Genomic DNA, 17827 nt, shown 5'->3' with positions numbered 1-17827 from the left:
TTAACTATTGAATTGAGCAAGATGTAGTAGTGGTGGTATTGTTATTGTTATTAGATGGCATTTGTTGATTGAAAAGACTATGTTCTTGCTGCTTTAGACACCATTCTGGTAGTTCGCTATTCCAAGTTGAAGGTGGAGTTTCTCGTCTTTCCCATACATCGTTTCTTAAAGTGGCTTTCATCCTATCTTGGTATCTTTCAACTTCGCTATCAACAACCAAATTCTGTAAAGATGCAAGTGAATGCAACTTTAGGGATGCCTGGTCAACACTCATAGCCATGGGCGAGCTACACGATACACTCAAAGCATGGATTAACTAACGCTAGGGATTGTTCACTAACCGTGTTTCCCGTGTAATACTGTCGCCAACTACATGTTCCGAATTATTCCCCTCTTCATTCCCACAGTTTATTGGACCAAAACGGATGTAGAAATAGCGCCATCTCTAGGCAAAATGAATAGTTTTTGCGGACTTTAAAGATGGCGGCGCCCAATTTTAGGCGCGATTTCAACTTTTGACGTCATAGGACACGTGACATTTGGTCCCATTCTTTTTATAACTTCCTGTTAGGGATAGTAGCTGCGGCTAGGGGGCGTTTGGAACATGTATACTTTATCTTTTAGGGGGAACGAACAATCCCTACCGTTAGTTAATCCGTGCTCAAAGCGCATAGGCTAGAAAAATTCGATGACGCAGCTCCATCGGCTCTCTCTACCTTGAAGCGGTTCAGCTACTGAGCCTTCACAAACACACGCATAATTACATATTTAAATTAGGCTTACCGTTCAGGCTCCTGTCTATCTAATTTATGCCTAGGCTCATATCATGACATATTTTAAGTCTCCTCACTTGAGGGCGCTCTATTGCAGTCCCTGCGCACCCCCTTGTGTGGATAGGCCGAATTAGTAATAATCTAGACCCTATATATATATAGTCAAGGAGACCAGAGTCAAGGTGACTAGTTAGTAGTGAGAGTGCTAAACTAGTTAGCCAGGTCAACCGGAGTAGTCCATTCTTGGCCCTCTAGCACATAGTTTTAGTCTCGCTTTAAACAACATACACTGGACACAGTATGGCTCTTCACACCTCTGTGAGTGTAATTAATTTATAATAAGAAGAAACGCTATGGCGCTACCCCAACTTTGACTTTTGGCATTGTACATATCATACATTAATTTAACTAACATATTATTATTTAAAGGGGCTAACTGGCGCTGTTGGGGTGAAGTCCGCCCTTAGTTCAGGGGGAAAACACCCAGCTCTTTGGCCATAAGAAATGGAGCCACCGTCGCGGTGGGCGGGTAAGCAATATGCTAACCAACAGTTTGACCCCCCCCTTCACCACAACAGCTCCGGCCAGCCCCTTTAACTTATCGTTTTTGTATAACCTAAACCAATGACTAACAAGTACCTGAGCAATAAAAAAGAACTTAAAGTGTTAGTGACATAATTTTCGTCATCCTCAAACTTAAAATGCGAAAAAAATCCTTGAAAAATCTAGTTTATTATGATATGTTTACTTTTTTATTTGGTTTCGTAGCAATTTATTAAATTGCAATCAAAGTTTTGTGTTTGGTAAAGGCCTAGTTGAGATTTTCTTTCGTTTGATGACGTAGTAAGGAGAAATTTTCACTCTAGATGTCGCTCACGTGACGCGCCTGTTAGTGTCGCCGCGCCGCGTTAAGCCTAATTTATTCAGATTCGCGCGCGCGCCGCATTAGTAGACTCGGGAGTCTCGCGCTTGGCTTTTCCGCGAGATGCCGTGAGTGACGTATCAAGGAGAAAAACATGCCAAAAATCTTCTCCGCAAATTTGCCTTGGTCCCCCAAATTTCAAGTTTTCAAAGTGTTTTTTCTGTGTTTTCCCTCATAATTAAATATTATTCAAGCATATTTTTGGAATCAGAAGAGTTTAAACTCTCAAAAAAGTAAGGTTTTCTTTAGATTTGAGATAATTTTTAAATCACGTCGCTATTCCTTTAAGCACTAAATATCTGTCTTGAGTTCATTATTTCAACCTTGTAAGCCTGCTTTTTGCCCCAATCAGTTACAACCTTAAGAACCTGTTTACCTGGTACATAAATTCTAGAACTGCAAAAAAGACGGAGTAGAGTGTCTAAAATATTCTTTAGATGAAATTATAAACAATTTCAAAGTCTATTCGGGTATAAGGCACTAAGGCTTTGTCAATCTTGAAATCACGGTAGGCCCTATATGTAGTTTAACAAGGCGATTTTTTTTTCTCGTCTGGGGCTGGCAAAGACTTATTAAGTCACCATAAAATGTTAAAATTTAATTATTTGAGCTTGAAAATGTTGAAGGTTTTTGACTATAGGGACTTGGCAATTCGGGCTTAACTCCGCCCCCAGCGCCATTACGGTATGTTTTTTAACAGAATGAAAGCTATATAAGCCCCTCCTCCTGGTATGTTTTTTAACACTAGTGGAAGGTAGCCTGACGTTGCATGACGTAGTACTGCCAAGTCCCTATAGAAGGACACTGTAAATTCGCCTTCAGACCTTGCCGCTTCTTTCGACGCGAATCGATAGCGAAAGCCACTCTATTCGAGGTTTGATGAAAGAAAATTGCTTTGGAGCCATCGCCAATTGGTCTAGCATTGAAGAGGTTTTCTATGGTTAAAGGCTTATGATTGGTTAACCGCTTTTTCGTTCGTTTGTTTAGCTTATACAGCAGAAACGTCATAAAATCCATAGCCAAAGCTATGGAAACGTTGATCGGCTTTTGGCATTACTCAATGGTAAGAAGCTTCGAATTTTAATTACGGATCTCCGTATCTCAAAAAATTAATAATGGGGCTCTATTTTCGCTTAAATTAAGAGTCTTTCTTAATTGACTATGGCATTGCACAAATTAATCCCCGCACATTATTAAAAATATACCAACCAAAAATTTAGTATCCTTGGTTTTCCTATAAGACATACAGTTGTCATAATCAGCCTTCCAATTATCACAGCTTACAGATTTTCCGTGAATGAAATACTGATGAAACCTCGCTTTAATGCCTTTAAATGAACAGGAAATTTAAACAGTTTGTAATTGTATCGGTCAAACCCTCTAGAACTTATTCAAGATACCAACAAGATTATCAAAACAAGGGGATAAAGTCAGGGTGGGAAATAAGGATTTTTTTAAAACTGGACATTGGGACAGCGTCCAGCGACCCTATCTGGTCTGGAATAAATAAGCTGGTCCCATAGAGATACGCTGGTCCATGACCATTGACCATGGCGCGTAGTCTGCTAAACTAAAGGAGTGGATAATTAAAATAAATGAGATAATGTTTGGACTCTGGTTACCCTTGAATTTTATTAGTGGTCAAGTGGACCACTGACCCCCCTCCGATTTAATTTTCAAACTGGCCATTTGCCCTGTGCCACCGCCTTATTTCCCACACTGTATAAAGTTATACTTTCTCATAATATGACTATGAGAGAGCAGCTTATTTTGGGAATTCATTGGCTCCCTCTACTGGCTAAGTACTTTTATTAAAAAATACTTCAAAAAGTCAATCTTTGAACGTTTAAGCACCAGATGGCGCTGGAAACGGATTTAAAGGAAGAGTGTAACCATGCATGATATCTTGAATACGTTTTTGGTAGTTGGTACTTTAAATCCATTCTAGATTACACTTACTAGTACAATCGTTTAGTTCCTCTTTATACCATTCACAAGGTCTAACCTAAAAATCAAGCACATAAATGATAACAAAAAATAAGTTCTTATACTATTATAAAAAAAATTGTTTTTGGAAACTGTTGCAAGGGAAACTTTGGTGACAGTAGCTTTTAAAGAGAAAAATACGCAGAAAAACCTAATACTCCGCCTAAATTATAGTTTCCCCACCCTATAATGTAAAACCGTACTATATCTAACATCAAATGTGGATGAGAGGGAAAGTATGACAATGGCCATAGAGCCTGTGTTAAAAAACGCGGACAAAAGTTTCGCCAATAACTATTTAGTTTACTAGTGACTGATGGACTTGCAAACTCGCGACTGAAAGTAGTTCAGACATTTATGCTCCTTGGTTTAACCATAACCCACTCGATCACGCGAATCACGACGCAAGCTGCTCGCGCTATAGCTAAAATACCGAGATTTGTTTTAAACGTATCTAGTTTTACGCGCTCTTCTATTACTTCGATAACCTTACTAAAATCCATATTATACCTTCAAATACCTTTTAAAACATTACCAGCTACTCTGTCCTGACTACAAACACAAATCGAGGAAGTTCTAGCATACACAATAGCAGACGACGGTAACCGCGTAACCGCGAATTAACACAAGACCTATTTTAAGCGAGTGAACAGGCTATAGTATAGCTACGCCACTAAAACGGTCAACTACGGCGAAACTCTGATGACTCGCGACTTTTGGCCATTCTCATACTTTTGCCCTCATCCACTTTTGCTAACATCAATGTCTTCCCCTAACTCATGTTTCACTCAATTCTGCTGCTTGCTAAATGTTACTCTTTCTTTCTATTCTGCTAGCTCAAAGTTGCTTATTAGTTCCTGCCTTTAAACAGAAAGGCAGTAACATGCTAGGGACGCCAACATCATAAGCCATATCAATATATTACCATCCAAGCTTTTGGATTTAAATCATTAGCAAGTATCTTGTCTTCAACAAGAACTTTTTCAACTTCACTGACAGCTACTCCAGAATCTGAATGAAAATAATAAGAAAAACATACTTTATGAAGGATAAGGTTTCAATTAGGGAGGAAAAAGCTAACACAAGCTTGTATTAAGCACTTAGCGTGCTCGCTAATCTTCTACAAAGCAATTTTATCTTCACAAATGCAGAAACCAATTAGAACCAGTAGATGATGGTGGAGCTAAAGCTGGCTTTTGCAAAGCTTAGCATGCTGTGCAAAAGGAAAACAATCTATAAGGGGCACCACCAGAACCACACTTCGCTTTCATATTGCTTCATACTTTGAGCAAAGTTGGATAACAAATTTCAAGGGGTTGGACGTTCGGCATTTTAGTGTACGGGATTTTGAGATTTCAAGATTTCGACAAAGATTTTGAGATTTTGCCCCAGATTTTGAGAGCCTGACTCAGATTTTAGAAATCTGGAAATCTAGTCCAAGATTTTAAGATTTCGGGATTTTAAAGGAGATTTTCAGATTTCGAAGAAGATTTCGGGATTTTGTTCAGGATTTTCAGATTTCGGGATTTTGTTCAGGATTTTCAGATTTTGAAGGAGATTTCGGGCTTTGGAACAAGATTTTCAGATTTTGAAGGAGATTTTCAGATTTCGAGGAGATTTTCGGATTTCGAGGAGATTTTCGGATTTTGATATTTTAGGATGAGATTTCGGGATTTCTAGATTTTAATGTGAGATTTCGGGATTTTAGGTGAAGATTTCGGGATTTTCAGATTTTAAAATAGGGATTTCGGGATTTTCAGATTTTAAGGTAGGGATTTTGGGATTTCTAGATTTTGACGTGAGATTTTAAAATTTTCAGATTTTGACGTGAGATTTTAAGATTTTTAGATTTTGACGTGAGATTTCGGGATTTCGAGATTTTCGAGAGAGATTTTAAACAGATTTCAAACGAAGTGTACGGGATTTTGACAAACGTCCGACCCCTCGGGAAAAGGAAAACAATCTATAAGGGGCACCACCGGAACAACACTTCGCTTTCATATTGCTTCATGCTTTGAACAAAGTTGGATAGGGAGCTAACAACTGGCTAGGGGGAAGAGATAGTCTGACGTCACGCAGCCCCTCTCTGGTTGGCATTTTAGCGCGTAGAATACTGCTTCCAACAGTTAGGGGGGATGAAACTCCAGTAAGAGATAGAAGGGTGTGACGTTTCAGGGTCAGAACTGTTAGCTCCCTATAGTGTGCTACCACGAAGCTGGGGGGAAAAACTGTGACGTCAATATTGGGTCCCGAATTTGTATTGCCCAAGCTGACGACGTCTCGCGACTTCCAATATGGTCGCCTGAAAATAAGATAAGAGATAAGAGCATGTGACGTCACTACAAAGTTCGTGGTAACACTCTATAGCAAATTTAGATCATCTGAGCTCAATTTCCTGAGGTCAAGAAATAAATTACTACTTCTTTTTCCTGAGAGTTTAAAGTGGGAAGTTAAATGTTTGGGCTTCATGACATATTTCTGTAATCTGGGTTCTCAGAAACAAAGTCTTTGTGTTATCCACATTGACCTGTTTCCTCTGTTAAATAACTTGGGACATAGAACTGTCCTTGCTGAGAAGGGATTGTAAAAGAAACAAGCAACACTAGCAATTGCAGGTAAAGAAAATGCACCTCAACCATTACAGGTGAATGTTAGATCTTATTTACAAGAGCCCTAATGCACAATAAGATCACTTTAAACTGATCTAGCCGACCTTCTTAATGACTTTCTGATAACAAAAATTGGTCATTTAGTTTATGAATAAGGTTTTCACAGCATGCTTTCTATATTTTCCTTTTAACATAGGCTAAAACCTTCACTTCTCCAAGTAACTTTCAACCCTTTGATAGTAAATTTTGTGTTATTCCGTAAAAAAACCTTTTAATTGAAATCTGTGACTATTTATATGTACAAAAATAAAAATATAGGACCTCACCCATCATTAATCCATCTGCTTTATTGCCGCATGATTGCCGTGAAAGACGGGTGGCAACTGGCAAGTTAACTTGGCTAATAAATTCGACCAGAACGCAAGGCAGACGTAGGCGAGCTCAAAATGAGAACTTGAGACTAGGCTGAGAAATAAGGATTTTTTTAAACTGGCCAGAAGAGCAGTCTGGGAAATAAGGATATTTTTTAAACTAGTCCTTTGGACCAGTGACCCCCTCGTGTCTGAAATAATAAACTGGTCTCCGGACTAGTCCCAGCCTTAGTTCTATAGATTTGCAATTAATTAACTGGTCCCGAGGACCAGTAAACCCCACTTTTTTAATTAAAAAACTTGTCCAAGCAATTAAAAAACTGGTTTTGGACCAGAGGAAGTGTGCTATTTCCCAGACTGCAGAAGAGCCATAGCACTTTTAATTTAAAACCTGGACATTGACCACTCACAGTAGTAAAACAGTGGAACTTTTATTTAAATTAATTAAGTGTCCTTAGGGCCAGTATGCCCCCAAGCATACACTTTACTTTTAAACTGGCCGAGCAGGTTTTTAAAGGGCCGACACCTTATTGCGCAGCCTGATCCCAAACCCAATCAATAACAAGCTCAGCTGCACGCTCCGCGCTCCCTTACCCGCAGTCTCACGTGAGAGATACACAATATAAATGTGGCAGACCCAAAAATCGAGGCCAACGGCACCATTACTGGCGGGCGTTTTGGAGAGGATGACAGCAATCCCAAGTGACTAGACCATATCGGACTTGTTCAAACAACACTTAATATTTTCATATAACTGTGTCCTTATGTTTAATATTAAAAAACGGTAAAAAACCAATCGCTCCGATACCGGGAATCGAACCCGGGCCTTCTGGGTGAAAGCCAGATATCCTAGCCACTAGACCATATCGGACTTGTTCAAACAATCCGAAATGCTTTTCTTGTAACTGTGTCCTTAAGTTTAATCTTTAAAAGCGGTAAAAAACCAATCGCTCCGATACCGGGAATCGAACCCGGGCCTTCTGGGTGAAAGCCAGATATCCTAGCCACTAGACCATATCGGACTTGTTCAAACAATCCGAAATGCTTTTCTTGTAACTGTGTCCTTAAGTTTAATCTTTAAAAGCGGTAAAAAACCAATCGCTCCGATACCGGGAATCGAACCCGGGCCTTCTGGGTGAAAGCCAGATATCCTAGCCACTAGACCATATCGGACTTGTTCAAACAATCCGAAATGCTTTCCTTGTAACTGTGTCCTTAAGTTTAATCTTTAAAAGCGGTAAAAAACCAATCGCTCCGATACCGGGAATCGAACCCGGGCCTTCTGGGTGAAAGCCAGATATCCTAGCCACTAGACCATATCGGACTTGTTCAAACAATCCGTAATGCTTTTCATATAAATGTGTTCTTAAGTTTAATCTTTAAAAGCGGTTAAAAACTAATCGCTCCGTTACCGGGAATCGAACCCGGGCCTTCTGGGTGAAAGCCAGATATCCTACCCACTAGACCATATTGGACTTTTTCAAACAATCCGTAATGCTTTTCATATAACTGTGTCCTTAAGTTTAATCTTTAAAAGCGGTAAAAAAACTAATCGCTCCGAGCCCGGGAATCGAACCCAGGCCTTCTGGGTGAAAGCCAGATATCCTAGCCACGAGACCATATCGGACTTGTTCAACAATCCGTAATACTTTTCATATAACTGACTCCTTATGTTTAATCTTAAAAAACGGTAAAAAACCAATCGCTCCGATACCGGGAAACGAACCCGAGCCTTCTGGGTGAAAGCCAGATATCCTAGCCACTAGACCATATCGGACTTGTTCAAACAATCCGAAATGCTTTTCTAGTAACGGTGTCCTTAAGTTTAATCTTTAAAAGCGGTAAAAACCAACCGCTCCGATACCGGGAATCGAACCCGGGCCTTCTGGGTGAAAGCCAGATATCCTAGCCACTAGACCATATCGGAGTTTTTCAAACAATCCGTAATGCTTTTCATATAACTGTGTCCTTAAGTTTAATCTTTAAAAGCGGTAAAAAAACTAATCGCTCCGATCCCGGGAATCGAACCCAGGCCTTCGGGGTGAAAGCCAGATATCCTAGCCACTAGACCATATCGGACTGTTTCAAGCAATCCTTAATACTTTTCATATTACATGTGCCCTTATGTTTAATCTTAAAAAACGGTAAAAAACTAATCGCTCCGATCCCGGGAATCGAACCCGGGCCTTCTGGGTGAAAGCCAGATATCCTAGCCACTAGACCATATCGGACTTGTACGAACAATTCTTAATACTTTTCATATAACTGACTCCTTATGTTTAATCTTAAAAAACGGTAAAAAACCATTGGCTTCGATACCAGCAACCGAACCCGGGCCTTCTGGGTGAAAGCCCGATATCCTAGCCATTAGACCATATGGGACTTGTTCAAACAATGTGTAATGCTTTTCATATAACTGTGTCCTTAAGTTTAATCTTTAAAAGCGGTAAAAACCGAACGCTCCGATACCGGGAATCGAACCCGGGCCTTCTGGGTGAAAGCCAGATATCCTAGCCACTAGACCATATCGGACTTGTTCAAACAATCCGAATTGCTTTTCTTGTAACTGTGTCCTTAAGTTTAATCTTTAAAAGCGGTAAAAAACCAATCGCTCCGATACCGGGCCTTCTGGGTGAAAGCCAGATATCCTAGCCACTAGACCATATCGGACTTGTTCAAACAATCCGAAATGCTTTCCTTGTAACTGTGTCCTTAAGTTTAATCTTTAAAAGCGGTAAAAAACCAATCGCTCCGATACCGGGAATCGAACCCGGGCCTTCTGAGTGAAAGCCAGATATCCTAGCCACTAGACCATATCGGACTTGTTCAAACAATCCGTAATGCTTTTCATATAAATGTGTTCTTAAGTTTAATCTTTAAAAGCGGTTAAAAACTAATAGCTCCGATACCGGGAAACGAACCCGGGCCTTCTGGGTGAAAGCCAGATATCCTAGCCACTAGACCACATCGGACTTGTTCAAACAATCCGAAATGCTTTTCTTGTAACTGTGTCCTTAAATTTAATCTTTAAAAGCGGTAAAAACCAACCGCTCCGATACCGGGAATCGAACCCGGGCCTTCTGGGTGAAAGCCAGATATCCTAGCCACTAGACCATATCGGATTTTTTCAAACAATCCGTAATGCTTTTCATATAACTGTGTCCTTAAGTTTAATCTTTAAAAGCGGTAAAAAAACTAATCGCTCCGATCCCGGGAATCGAACCCCGGCCTTCTGGGTGAAAGCCAGATATCCTAGCCACGAGACCATATCGGACTTGTTCAACAATCCGTAATACTTTTCATATAACTGACTCCTTATGTTTAATCTTAAAAAACGGTAAAAAACCAATCGCTCCGATACCGGGAATCGAACCCGGGCCTTCTGGGTGAAAGCCAGATATCCTAGCCACTAGACCATATCGGACTTTTTCAAACAATCCGTAATGCTTTTCATATAACTGTGTCCTTAAGTTTAATCTTTAAAAGCGGTAAAAAACCAATCGCTCCGATACCGGGAATCGAACCCGGGCCTTCTGGGTGAAAGCCAGATATCCTAGCCACTAGACCATATCGGACTTGTTCAAACAATCCGAAATGCTTTCCTTGTAACTGTGTCCTTAAGTTTAATCTTTAAAAGCGGTAAAAAACCAATCGCTCCGATACCGGGAATCGAACCCGGGCCTTCTGGGTGAAAGCCAGATATCCTAGCCACTAGACCACATCGGACTTTTTCAAACAATCCGTAATGCTTTTCATATAACTGTGTCCTTAAGTTTAATCTTTAAAAGCGGTAAAAAAACTAATCGCTCCGATCCCGGGAATCGAACCCAGGCCTTCTGGGTGAAAGCCAGATATCCTAGCCACTAGACCATATCGGACTGTTTCAAGCAATCCGAAATGCTTTTCTTGTAACTGTGTCCTTAAGTTTAATCTTTAAAAGCGGTAAAAAACCAATCGCTCCGATACCGGGAATCGAACCCAGGCCTTCGGGGTGAAAGCCAGATATCCTAGCCACTAGACCATATCGGACTGTTTCAAGCAATCCTTAATACTTTTCATATTACATGTGCCCTTATGTTTAATCTTAAAAAACGGTAAAAAACTAATCGCTCCGATCCCGGGAATCGCACCCGGGCCTTCTGGGTGAAAGCCAGATATCCTAGCCACTAGACCATATCGGACTTGTACGAACAATTCTTAATACTTTTCATATAACTGACTCCTTATGTTTAATCTTAAAAAACGGTAAAAAACCAATGGCTTCGATACCAGCAACCGAACCCGGGCCTTCTGGGTGAAAGCCCGATATCCTAGCCATTAGACCATATGGGACTTGTTCAAACAATGTGTAATGCTTTTCATATAACTGTGTCCTTAAGTTTAATCTTTAAAAGCGGTAAAAACCGAACGCTCCGATACCGGGAATCGAACCCGGGCCTTCTGGGTGAAAGCCAGATATCCTAGCCACTAGACCATATCGGACTTGTTCAAACAATCCGAAATGCTTTTCTTGTAACTGTGTCCTTAAGTTTAATCTTTAAAAGCGGTAAAAAACCAATCGCTCCGATACCGGGCCTTCTGGGTGAAAGCCAGATATCCTAGCCACTAGACCATATCGGACTTGTTCAAACAATCCGAAATGCTTTCCTTGTAACTGTGTCCTTAAGTTTAATCTTTAAAAGCGGTAAAAAACCAATCGCTCCGATACCGGGAAACGAACCCGGGCCTTCTGGGTGAAAGCCAGATATCCTAGCCACTAGACCATATCGGACTTGTTCAATCAATCCGTAATGCTTTTCATATAAATGTGTTCTTAAGTTTAATCTTTAAAAGCGGTTAAAAACTAATCGCTCCGATACCGGGAAACGAACCCGGGCCTTCTGGGTGAAAGCCAGATATCCTAGCCACTAGACCATATCGGACTTGTTCAAACAATCCGAAATGCTTTTCTTGTAACTGTGTCCTTAAGTTTAATCTTTAAAAGCGGTAAAAACCAACCGCTCCGATACCGGGAATCGAACCCGGGCCTTCTGGGTGAAAGCCAGATATCCTACCCACTAGACCATATCGGATTTTTTCAAACAATCCGTAATGCTTTTCATATAACTGTGTCCTTAAGTTTAATCTTTAAAAGCGGTAAAAAAACTAATCACTCCGATCCCGGGAATCGAACCCAGGCCTTCTGGGTGAAAGCCAGATATCCTAGCCACGAGACCATATCGGACTTGTTCAAACAATCCGAAATGCTTTTCATATAACTGTGTCCTTAAGTTTAATCTTTAAAAGCGGTAAAAAACCAATCGCTCCGATACCGGGAATCGAACCCGGGCCTTCTGGGTGAAAGCCAGATATCCTAGCCACTAGACCATATCGGACTTGTTCAAACAATCCGTAATGCTTTTCATATAAATGTGTTCTTAAGTTTAATCTTTAAAAACGGTAAAAAACCAATCGCTCCGATACCGGGAATCGAACCCGGGCCTTCTGAGTGAAAGCCAGATATCCTAGCCACTAGACCATATCGGACTTGTTCAAACAATCCGAAATGCTTTTCATATAACTGTGTCCTTAAGTTTAATCTTTAAAAGCGGTAAAAAAACTAATCGCTCCGATACCGGGAATCGAACCCGGGCCTTCTGGGTGAAAGCCAGATATCCTAGCCACTAGACCATATCGGACTTGTTCAAACAATCCGAAATGCTTTCCTTGTAACTGTGTCCTTAAGTTTAATCTTTAAAAGCGGTAAAAAACCAATCGCTCCGATACCGGGAATCGAACCCGGGCCTTCTGGGTGAAAGCCAGATATCCTAGCCACTAGACCATATCGGACTTGTTCAAACAATCCGTAATGCTTTTCATATAAATGTGTTCTTAAGTTTAATCTTTAAAAGCGGTTAAAAACTAATCGCTCCGTTTCCGGGAATCGAACCCGGGCCTTCTGGGTGAAAGCCAGATATCCTACCCACTAGACCATATTGGACTTTTTCAAACAATCCGTAATGCTTTTCATATAACTGTGTCCTTAAGTTTAATCTTTAAAAGCGGTAAGAAAACTAATCGCTCCGATCCCGGGAATCGAACCCAGGCCTTCTGGGTGAAAGCCAGATATCCTAGCCACGAGACCATATCGGACTTGTTCAACAATCCGTAATACTTTTCATATAACTGACTCCTTATGTTTAATCTTAAAAAACGGTAAAAAACCAATCGCTCCGATACCGGTAAACGAACCCGGGCCTTCTGGGTGAAAGCCAGATATCCTAGCCACTAGACCATATCGGACTTGTTCAAACAATCCGAAATGCTTTTCTTGTAACTGTGTCCTTAAGTTTAATCTTTAAAAGCGGTAAAAACCAACCGCTACGATACCGGGAATCGAACCCGGGCCTTCTGGGTGAAAGCCAGATATCCTAGCCACTAGACCATATCGGACTTTTTCAAACAATCCGTAATGCTTTTCATATAACTGTGTCCTTAAGTTTAATCTTTAAAAGCGGTAAAAAAACTAATCGCTCCGATCCCGGGAATCGAACCCAGGCCTTCTGGGTGAAAGCCAGATATCCTAGCCACTAGACCATATCGGACTGTTTCAAGCAATCCGAAATGCTTTTCTTGTAACTGTGTCCTTAAGTTTAATCTTTAAAAGCGGTAAAAAGCCAATCGCTCCGATACCGGGAATCGAACCCGGGCCTTCTGGGTGAAAGCCAGATATCCTAGCCACTAGACCATATCGGACTTGTTCAAACAATCCGAAATGCTTTCCTTGTAACTGTGTCCTTAAGTTTAATCTTTAAAAGCGGTAAAAAACCAATCGCTCCGATACCGGGAATCGAACCCGGGCCTTCTGGGTGAAAGCCAGATATCCTAGCCACTAGACCATATCGGACTTGTTCAAACAATCCGAAATGCTTTCCTTGTAACTGTGTCCTTAAGTTTAATCTTTAAAAGCGGTAAAAAACCAATCGCTCCGATACCGGGAAACGAACCTGGGCCTTCTGGGTGAAAGCCAGATATCCTAGCCACTAGACCATATCGGACTTGTTCAAACAATCCGAAATGCTTTTCTTGTAACTGTGTCCTTAAGTTTAATCTTTAAAAGCGGTAAAAACCAACCGCTCCGATACCGGGAATCGAACCCGGGCCTTCTGGGTGAAAGCCAGATATCCTAGCCACTAGACCATATCGGACTTTTTCAAACAATCCGTAATGCTTTTCATATAACTGTGTCCTTAAGTTTAATCTTTAAAAGCGGTAAAAAACCAATCGCTCCGATACCGGGAATCGAACCCGGGCCTTCTGGGTGAAAGCCAGATATCCTAGCCACTAGACCATATCGGACTTGTTCAAACAATCCGAAATGCTTTCCTTGTAACTGTGTCCTTAAGTTTAATCTTTAAAAGCGGTAAAAAACCAATCGCTCCGATACCGGTTATCGAACCCGGGCCTTCTGGGTGAAAGCCAGATATCCTAGCCACTAGACCATATCGGACTTGTTCAAACAACCCGTAATGCTTTTCATATAAATGTGTTCTTAAGTTTAATCTTTAAAAGCGGTTAAAAACTAATCGCTCCGTTACCGGGAATCGAACCCGGGCCTTCTGGGTGAAAGCCAGATATCCTACCCACTAGACCATATTGGACTTTTTCAAACAATCCGTAATGCTTTTCATATAACTGTGTCCTTAAGTTTAATCTTTAAAAGCGGTAAAAAAACTAATCGCTCCGATCCCGGGAATCGAACCCAGGCCTTCTGGGTGAAAGCCAGATATCCTAGCCACGAGACCATATCGGACTTGTTCAACAATCCGTAATACTTTTCATATAACTGACTCCTTATGTTTAATCTTAAAAAACGGTAAAAAACCAATCGCTCCGATACCGGGAAACGAACCCGGGCCTTCTGGGTGAAAGTCAGATATCCTAGCCACTAGACCATATCGGACTTGTTCAAACAATCCGAAATGCTTTTCTTGTAACTGTGTCCTTAAGTTTAATCTTTAAAAGCGGTAAAAACCAACCGCTCCGATACCGGGAATCGAACCCGGGCCTTCTGGGTGAAAGCCAGATATCCTAGCCACTAGACCATATCGGACTTTTTCAAACAATCCGTAATGCTTTTCATATAACTGTGTCCTTAAGTTTAATCTTTAAAAGCGGTAAAAAACCAACCGCTCCGATACCGGGAATCGAACCCGGGCCTTCTGGGCGAAAGCCAGATATCCTAGCCACTAGACCATATCGGACTTTTTCAAACAATCCGTAATGCTTTTCATATAACTGTGTCCTTAAGTTTAATCTTTAAAAGCGGTAAAAAACCAATCGCTCCGATACCGGAAATCGAACCCGGGCCTTATGGGTGAAAGCCAGATATCCTAGCCACTAGACCATATCGGACTTGTTCATACAATCCGAAATGCTTTCCTTGTAACTGTGTCCTTAAGTTTAATCTTTAAAAGCGGTAAAAAACCAATCGCTCCGATACCGGGAATCGAACCCGGGCCTTCTGGGTGAAAGCCAGATATCCTAGCCACTAGACCATATCGGACTTGTTCAAACAACCCGTAATGCTTTTCATATAAATGTGTTCTTAAGTTTAATCTTTAAAAGCGGTAAAAAAACTAATCGCTCCGTTACCGGGAATCGAACCCGGGCCTTCTGGGTGAAAGCCAGATATCCTACCCACTAGACCATATTGGGCTTTTTCAAACAATCCGTAATGCTTTTCATATAACTGTGTCCTTAAGTTTAATCTTTAAAAGCGGTAAAAAAACTAATCGCTCCGATCCCGGGAATCGAACCCAGGCCTTCTGGGTGAAAGCCAGATATCCTAGCCACGAGACCATATCGGACTTGTTCAACAACCCGTAATACTTTTCATATAACTGACTCCTTATGTTTAATCTTAAAAAACGGTAAAAAACCAATCGCTCCGATACCGGGAATCGAACCCGGGCCTTCTGTGTGAAAGCCAGATATCCTAGCCACTAGACCATATCGGACTTGTTCAAAGAATCCGAAATGCTTTTCTTGTAACTGTGTCCTTAAGTTTAATCTTTAAAAGCGGTAAAAACCAACCGCTCCGATACCGGGAATCGAACCCGGGCCTTCTGGGTGAAAGCCAGATATCCTAGCCACTAGACCATATCGGACTTTCTCAAAGAATCCGTAATGCTTTTCATATAACCTTGGATGAGACTGTAATGGATTGGAATATAGCATACATCTAACACGGGCGGCGGGTACCTCACCTCGGGACAGAAGGGGGGCTGTTTGGGGGTTTTTAGTTCGGTCGTACGACTTGAGAGACACCTACTGTAGAATTTTTTCAAAACTCGTCTGTTTTTTTCACAATATCTTTTTTAAAAGTAAAGTGTTAACGGTTTTAACTTGGATGAGACTGTCTCAGTCTCAGGTTTGAAGAGATATTAACTTAATAACGGTATAAAATATTAATTCAATTTAGTATGTACTAAGAAATTATTGAATTTGATGTAGATGAACATTTAAGTCTGAGTTAGGATTTTTAGTTCAAGGCTTAGAGACAAATTGCCGAACCTACGTCATTTACAAGGTGAAATAATTTCTCAAATTTAAAATTCTTCTCCATGATGGCAGCACTAAACGACGACCGAAATAAAAACGATATTGCGCAATCACGTGTCCCGAGCTTAGGTACCGAACTTTTCCAATCCATTACAGTCTCATCCAAGATATAACTGTGTCCTTAAGTTTAATCTTTAAAAGCGGTAAAAAACCAATCGCTCCGATACCGGGAATCGAACCCGGGCCTTCTGGGTGAAAGCCAGATATCCTAGCCACTAGACCATATCGGACTTGTTCAAACAATCCGAAATGCTTTCCTTGTAACTGTGTCCTTAAGTTTAATCTTTAAAAGCGGTAAAAAACCAATCGCTCCGATACCGGGAATCGAACCCGGGCCTTCTGGGTGAAAGCCAGATATCCTAGCCACTAGACCATATCGGACTTGTTCAAACAACCCGTAATGCTTTTCATATAAATGTGTTCTTAAGTTTAATCTTTAAAAGCGGTTAAAAACTAATCGCTCCGTTACCGGGAATCGAACCCGGGCCTTCTGGGTGAAAGCCAGATATCCTACCCACTAGACCATATTGGACTTTTTCAAACAATCCGTAATGCTTTTCATATAACTGTGTCCTTAAGTTTAATCTTTAAAAGCGGTAAAAAAACTAATCGCTCCGATCCCGGGAATCGAACCCAGGCCTTCTGGGTGAAAGCCAGATATCCTAGCCACGAGACCATATCGGACTTGTTCAACAATCCGTAATACTTTTCATATAACTGACTCCTTATGTTTAATCTTAAAAAACGGTAAAAAACCAATCGCTCCGATACCGGGAAACGAACCCGGGCCTTCTGGGTGAAAGCCAGATATCCTAGCCACTAGACCATATCGGACTTGCTCAAACAATGTGTAATGCTTTTCATATAACTGTGTCCTTAAGTTTAATCTTTAAAAGCGGTAAAAACCGAACGCTCCGATACCGGGAATCGAACCCGGGCCTTCTGGGTGAAAGCCAGATATCCTAGCCACTAGACCATATCGGACTTGTTCAACAATCCGTAATACTTTTCATATAACTGACTCCTTATGTTTAATCTTAAAAAACGGTAAAAACCAATCGCTCCGATACCAGGAATCGAACCCTGGACTTCAGGGTATAAATATGAATTGCCTGAGTAACTTATAGGGAGCTAACATATTATTGAAACAGAACAATACTCGTTGACGCTGCGATCGTGAATTGAATATGCTGCATTAAATTTTACCATTCTAAAAAGGGAAATCTGTGAAAAAAAAAACATTTTTTCGTTTGAAATACCTGAAAATGCTAATAAATTCCTGGCTTCAGCAATTGCGTAATTCTTCAAACTGAATCTACAGCTTTCGATGTTGATACCTTTTGTAATATCATAAGTTTATAAGATATGTTCCTTAAATATGACACTTCCTATACTACTTAATCATACAGACTTAGAGAGACCATAAGTTCATAAGATATGTTCCATATAGTATGAGAGTAATACAGATAGTGAAAAACTTATGGAAAATGTGAACTTATGGTACCATCTGTATTACTCTTACACTATAGAGGTAAAAAGATAAGAAACGCATTAAAAACCTTA

General features: G+C 40.7%; 1 protein-coding gene and 34 non-coding genes across 35 annotated transcripts; all 35 read right to left on the bottom strand.

The window, feature by feature from the left end:
- Positions 1–4: 4 nt before the first annotated feature.
- Positions 5–6767, bottom strand: LOC149708925 (synaptic plasticity regulator PANTS). Its single transcript, XM_089864380.1, has 5 exons — positions 6617–6767; positions 4607–4692; positions 3655–3700; positions 2905–3023; positions 5–223 (listed from the first exon to the last, which is right to left on the bottom strand). The coding sequence occupies exons 1-5, from the start codon at positions 6621–6623 to the stop codon at positions 5–7; spliced, it is 477 nt and encodes a 158-aa protein (XP_089720506.1). The 5' UTR covers positions 6624–6767.
- Positions 6768–7460: 693 nt separating this feature from the next.
- On the bottom strand, positions 7461–7532 carry TRNAE-UUC (transfer RNA glutamic acid (anticodon UUC)). The gene has a single exon. It is a non-coding gene; the product is annotated as a tRNA-Glu (tRNA).
- A 79-nt stretch (positions 7533–7611) lies between these two features.
- On the bottom strand, positions 7612–7683 carry TRNAE-UUC (transfer RNA glutamic acid (anticodon UUC)). Its single transcript has one exon. It is a non-coding gene; the product is annotated as a tRNA-Glu (tRNA).
- Positions 7684–7762: 79 nt separating this feature from the next.
- On the bottom strand, positions 7763–7834 carry TRNAE-UUC (transfer RNA glutamic acid (anticodon UUC)). The gene has a single exon. It is a non-coding gene; the product is annotated as a tRNA-Glu (tRNA).
- A 79-nt stretch (positions 7835–7913) lies between these two features.
- On the bottom strand, positions 7914–7985 carry TRNAE-UUC (transfer RNA glutamic acid (anticodon UUC)). The gene has a single exon. It is a non-coding gene; the product is annotated as a tRNA-Glu (tRNA).
- A 531-nt stretch (positions 7986–8516) lies between these two features.
- TRNAE-UUC (transfer RNA glutamic acid (anticodon UUC)) lies at positions 8517–8588 on the bottom strand. The gene has a single exon. It is a non-coding gene; the product is annotated as a tRNA-Glu (tRNA).
- A 232-nt stretch (positions 8589–8820) lies between these two features.
- Positions 8821–8892, bottom strand: TRNAE-UUC (transfer RNA glutamic acid (anticodon UUC)). Its single transcript has one exon. It is a non-coding gene; the product is annotated as a tRNA-Glu (tRNA).
- A 229-nt stretch (positions 8893–9121) lies between these two features.
- On the bottom strand, positions 9122–9193 carry TRNAE-UUC (transfer RNA glutamic acid (anticodon UUC)). The gene has a single exon. It is a non-coding gene; the product is annotated as a tRNA-Glu (tRNA).
- Positions 9194–9410: 217 nt separating this feature from the next.
- TRNAE-UUC (transfer RNA glutamic acid (anticodon UUC)) lies at positions 9411–9482 on the bottom strand. Its single transcript has one exon. It is a non-coding gene; the product is annotated as a tRNA-Glu (tRNA).
- A 79-nt stretch (positions 9483–9561) lies between these two features.
- On the bottom strand, positions 9562–9633 carry TRNAE-UUC (transfer RNA glutamic acid (anticodon UUC)). The gene has a single exon. It is a non-coding gene; the product is annotated as a tRNA-Glu (tRNA).
- Positions 9634–9711: 78 nt separating this feature from the next.
- TRNAE-UUC (transfer RNA glutamic acid (anticodon UUC)) lies at positions 9712–9783 on the bottom strand. The gene has a single exon. It is a non-coding gene; the product is annotated as a tRNA-Glu (tRNA).
- A 230-nt stretch (positions 9784–10013) lies between these two features.
- TRNAE-UUC (transfer RNA glutamic acid (anticodon UUC)) lies at positions 10014–10085 on the bottom strand. Its single transcript has one exon. It is a non-coding gene; the product is annotated as a tRNA-Glu (tRNA).
- A 79-nt stretch (positions 10086–10164) lies between these two features.
- TRNAE-UUC (transfer RNA glutamic acid (anticodon UUC)) lies at positions 10165–10236 on the bottom strand. Its single transcript has one exon. It is a non-coding gene; the product is annotated as a tRNA-Glu (tRNA).
- Positions 10237–10315: 79 nt separating this feature from the next.
- Positions 10316–10387, bottom strand: TRNAE-UUC (transfer RNA glutamic acid (anticodon UUC)). The gene has a single exon. It is a non-coding gene; the product is annotated as a tRNA-Glu (tRNA).
- Positions 10388–11071: 684 nt separating this feature from the next.
- Positions 11072–11143, bottom strand: TRNAE-UUC (transfer RNA glutamic acid (anticodon UUC)). The gene has a single exon. It is a non-coding gene; the product is annotated as a tRNA-Glu (tRNA).
- Positions 11144–11360: 217 nt separating this feature from the next.
- On the bottom strand, positions 11361–11432 carry TRNAE-UUC (transfer RNA glutamic acid (anticodon UUC)). The gene has a single exon. It is a non-coding gene; the product is annotated as a tRNA-Glu (tRNA).
- Positions 11433–11511: 79 nt separating this feature from the next.
- TRNAE-UUC (transfer RNA glutamic acid (anticodon UUC)) lies at positions 11512–11583 on the bottom strand. The gene has a single exon. It is a non-coding gene; the product is annotated as a tRNA-Glu (tRNA).
- A 78-nt stretch (positions 11584–11661) lies between these two features.
- On the bottom strand, positions 11662–11733 carry TRNAE-UUC (transfer RNA glutamic acid (anticodon UUC)). The gene has a single exon. It is a non-coding gene; the product is annotated as a tRNA-Glu (tRNA).
- A 231-nt stretch (positions 11734–11964) lies between these two features.
- TRNAE-UUC (transfer RNA glutamic acid (anticodon UUC)) lies at positions 11965–12036 on the bottom strand. Its single transcript has one exon. It is a non-coding gene; the product is annotated as a tRNA-Glu (tRNA).
- Positions 12037–12115: 79 nt separating this feature from the next.
- Positions 12116–12187, bottom strand: TRNAE-UUC (transfer RNA glutamic acid (anticodon UUC)). The gene has a single exon. It is a non-coding gene; the product is annotated as a tRNA-Glu (tRNA).
- An 80-nt stretch (positions 12188–12267) lies between these two features.
- TRNAE-UUC (transfer RNA glutamic acid (anticodon UUC)) lies at positions 12268–12339 on the bottom strand. Its single transcript has one exon. It is a non-coding gene; the product is annotated as a tRNA-Glu (tRNA).
- Positions 12340–12418: 79 nt separating this feature from the next.
- TRNAE-UUC (transfer RNA glutamic acid (anticodon UUC)) lies at positions 12419–12490 on the bottom strand. Its single transcript has one exon. It is a non-coding gene; the product is annotated as a tRNA-Glu (tRNA).
- A 531-nt stretch (positions 12491–13021) lies between these two features.
- Positions 13022–13093, bottom strand: TRNAE-UUC (transfer RNA glutamic acid (anticodon UUC)). Its single transcript has one exon. It is a non-coding gene; the product is annotated as a tRNA-Glu (tRNA).
- Positions 13094–13324: 231 nt separating this feature from the next.
- Positions 13325–13396, bottom strand: TRNAE-UUC (transfer RNA glutamic acid (anticodon UUC)). The gene has a single exon. It is a non-coding gene; the product is annotated as a tRNA-Glu (tRNA).
- A 79-nt stretch (positions 13397–13475) lies between these two features.
- Positions 13476–13547, bottom strand: TRNAE-UUC (transfer RNA glutamic acid (anticodon UUC)). The gene has a single exon. It is a non-coding gene; the product is annotated as a tRNA-Glu (tRNA).
- A 229-nt stretch (positions 13548–13776) lies between these two features.
- TRNAE-UUC (transfer RNA glutamic acid (anticodon UUC)) lies at positions 13777–13848 on the bottom strand. The gene has a single exon. It is a non-coding gene; the product is annotated as a tRNA-Glu (tRNA).
- A 79-nt stretch (positions 13849–13927) lies between these two features.
- TRNAE-UUC (transfer RNA glutamic acid (anticodon UUC)) lies at positions 13928–13999 on the bottom strand. The gene has a single exon. It is a non-coding gene; the product is annotated as a tRNA-Glu (tRNA).
- Positions 14000–14681: 682 nt separating this feature from the next.
- Positions 14682–14753, bottom strand: TRNAE-UUC (transfer RNA glutamic acid (anticodon UUC)). Its single transcript has one exon. It is a non-coding gene; the product is annotated as a tRNA-Glu (tRNA).
- A 79-nt stretch (positions 14754–14832) lies between these two features.
- TRNAE-UUC (transfer RNA glutamic acid (anticodon UUC)) lies at positions 14833–14904 on the bottom strand. Its single transcript has one exon. It is a non-coding gene; the product is annotated as a tRNA-Glu (tRNA).
- Positions 14905–15134: 230 nt separating this feature from the next.
- Positions 15135–15206, bottom strand: TRNAE-UUC (transfer RNA glutamic acid (anticodon UUC)). Its single transcript has one exon. It is a non-coding gene; the product is annotated as a tRNA-Glu (tRNA).
- Positions 15207–15738: 532 nt separating this feature from the next.
- Positions 15739–15810, bottom strand: TRNAE-UUC (transfer RNA glutamic acid (anticodon UUC)). Its single transcript has one exon. It is a non-coding gene; the product is annotated as a tRNA-Glu (tRNA).
- Positions 15811–16422: 612 nt separating this feature from the next.
- On the bottom strand, positions 16423–16494 carry TRNAE-UUC (transfer RNA glutamic acid (anticodon UUC)). The gene has a single exon. It is a non-coding gene; the product is annotated as a tRNA-Glu (tRNA).
- Positions 16495–16573: 79 nt separating this feature from the next.
- TRNAE-UUC (transfer RNA glutamic acid (anticodon UUC)) lies at positions 16574–16645 on the bottom strand. The gene has a single exon. It is a non-coding gene; the product is annotated as a tRNA-Glu (tRNA).
- A 381-nt stretch (positions 16646–17026) lies between these two features.
- TRNAE-UUC (transfer RNA glutamic acid (anticodon UUC)) lies at positions 17027–17098 on the bottom strand. Its single transcript has one exon. It is a non-coding gene; the product is annotated as a tRNA-Glu (tRNA).
- Positions 17099–17176: 78 nt separating this feature from the next.
- On the bottom strand, positions 17177–17248 carry TRNAE-UUC (transfer RNA glutamic acid (anticodon UUC)). Its single transcript has one exon. It is a non-coding gene; the product is annotated as a tRNA-Glu (tRNA).
- Positions 17249–17827: the final 579 nt, after the last annotated feature.

This window comes from Phalangium opilio, unplaced genomic scaffold (assembly GCF_054372755.1).
Source record: "Phalangium opilio isolate 3A_F unplaced genomic scaffold, DU_Popi_V2 ptg000013l_1, whole genome shotgun sequence".
NCBI lineage: Eukaryota > Metazoa > Arthropoda > Arachnida > Opiliones > Phalangiidae > Phalangium > Phalangium opilio.
The sequence above is the reverse complement of the archived record's forward strand: the minus strand, read 5'-3'. Positions and strand labels throughout refer to the sequence as shown.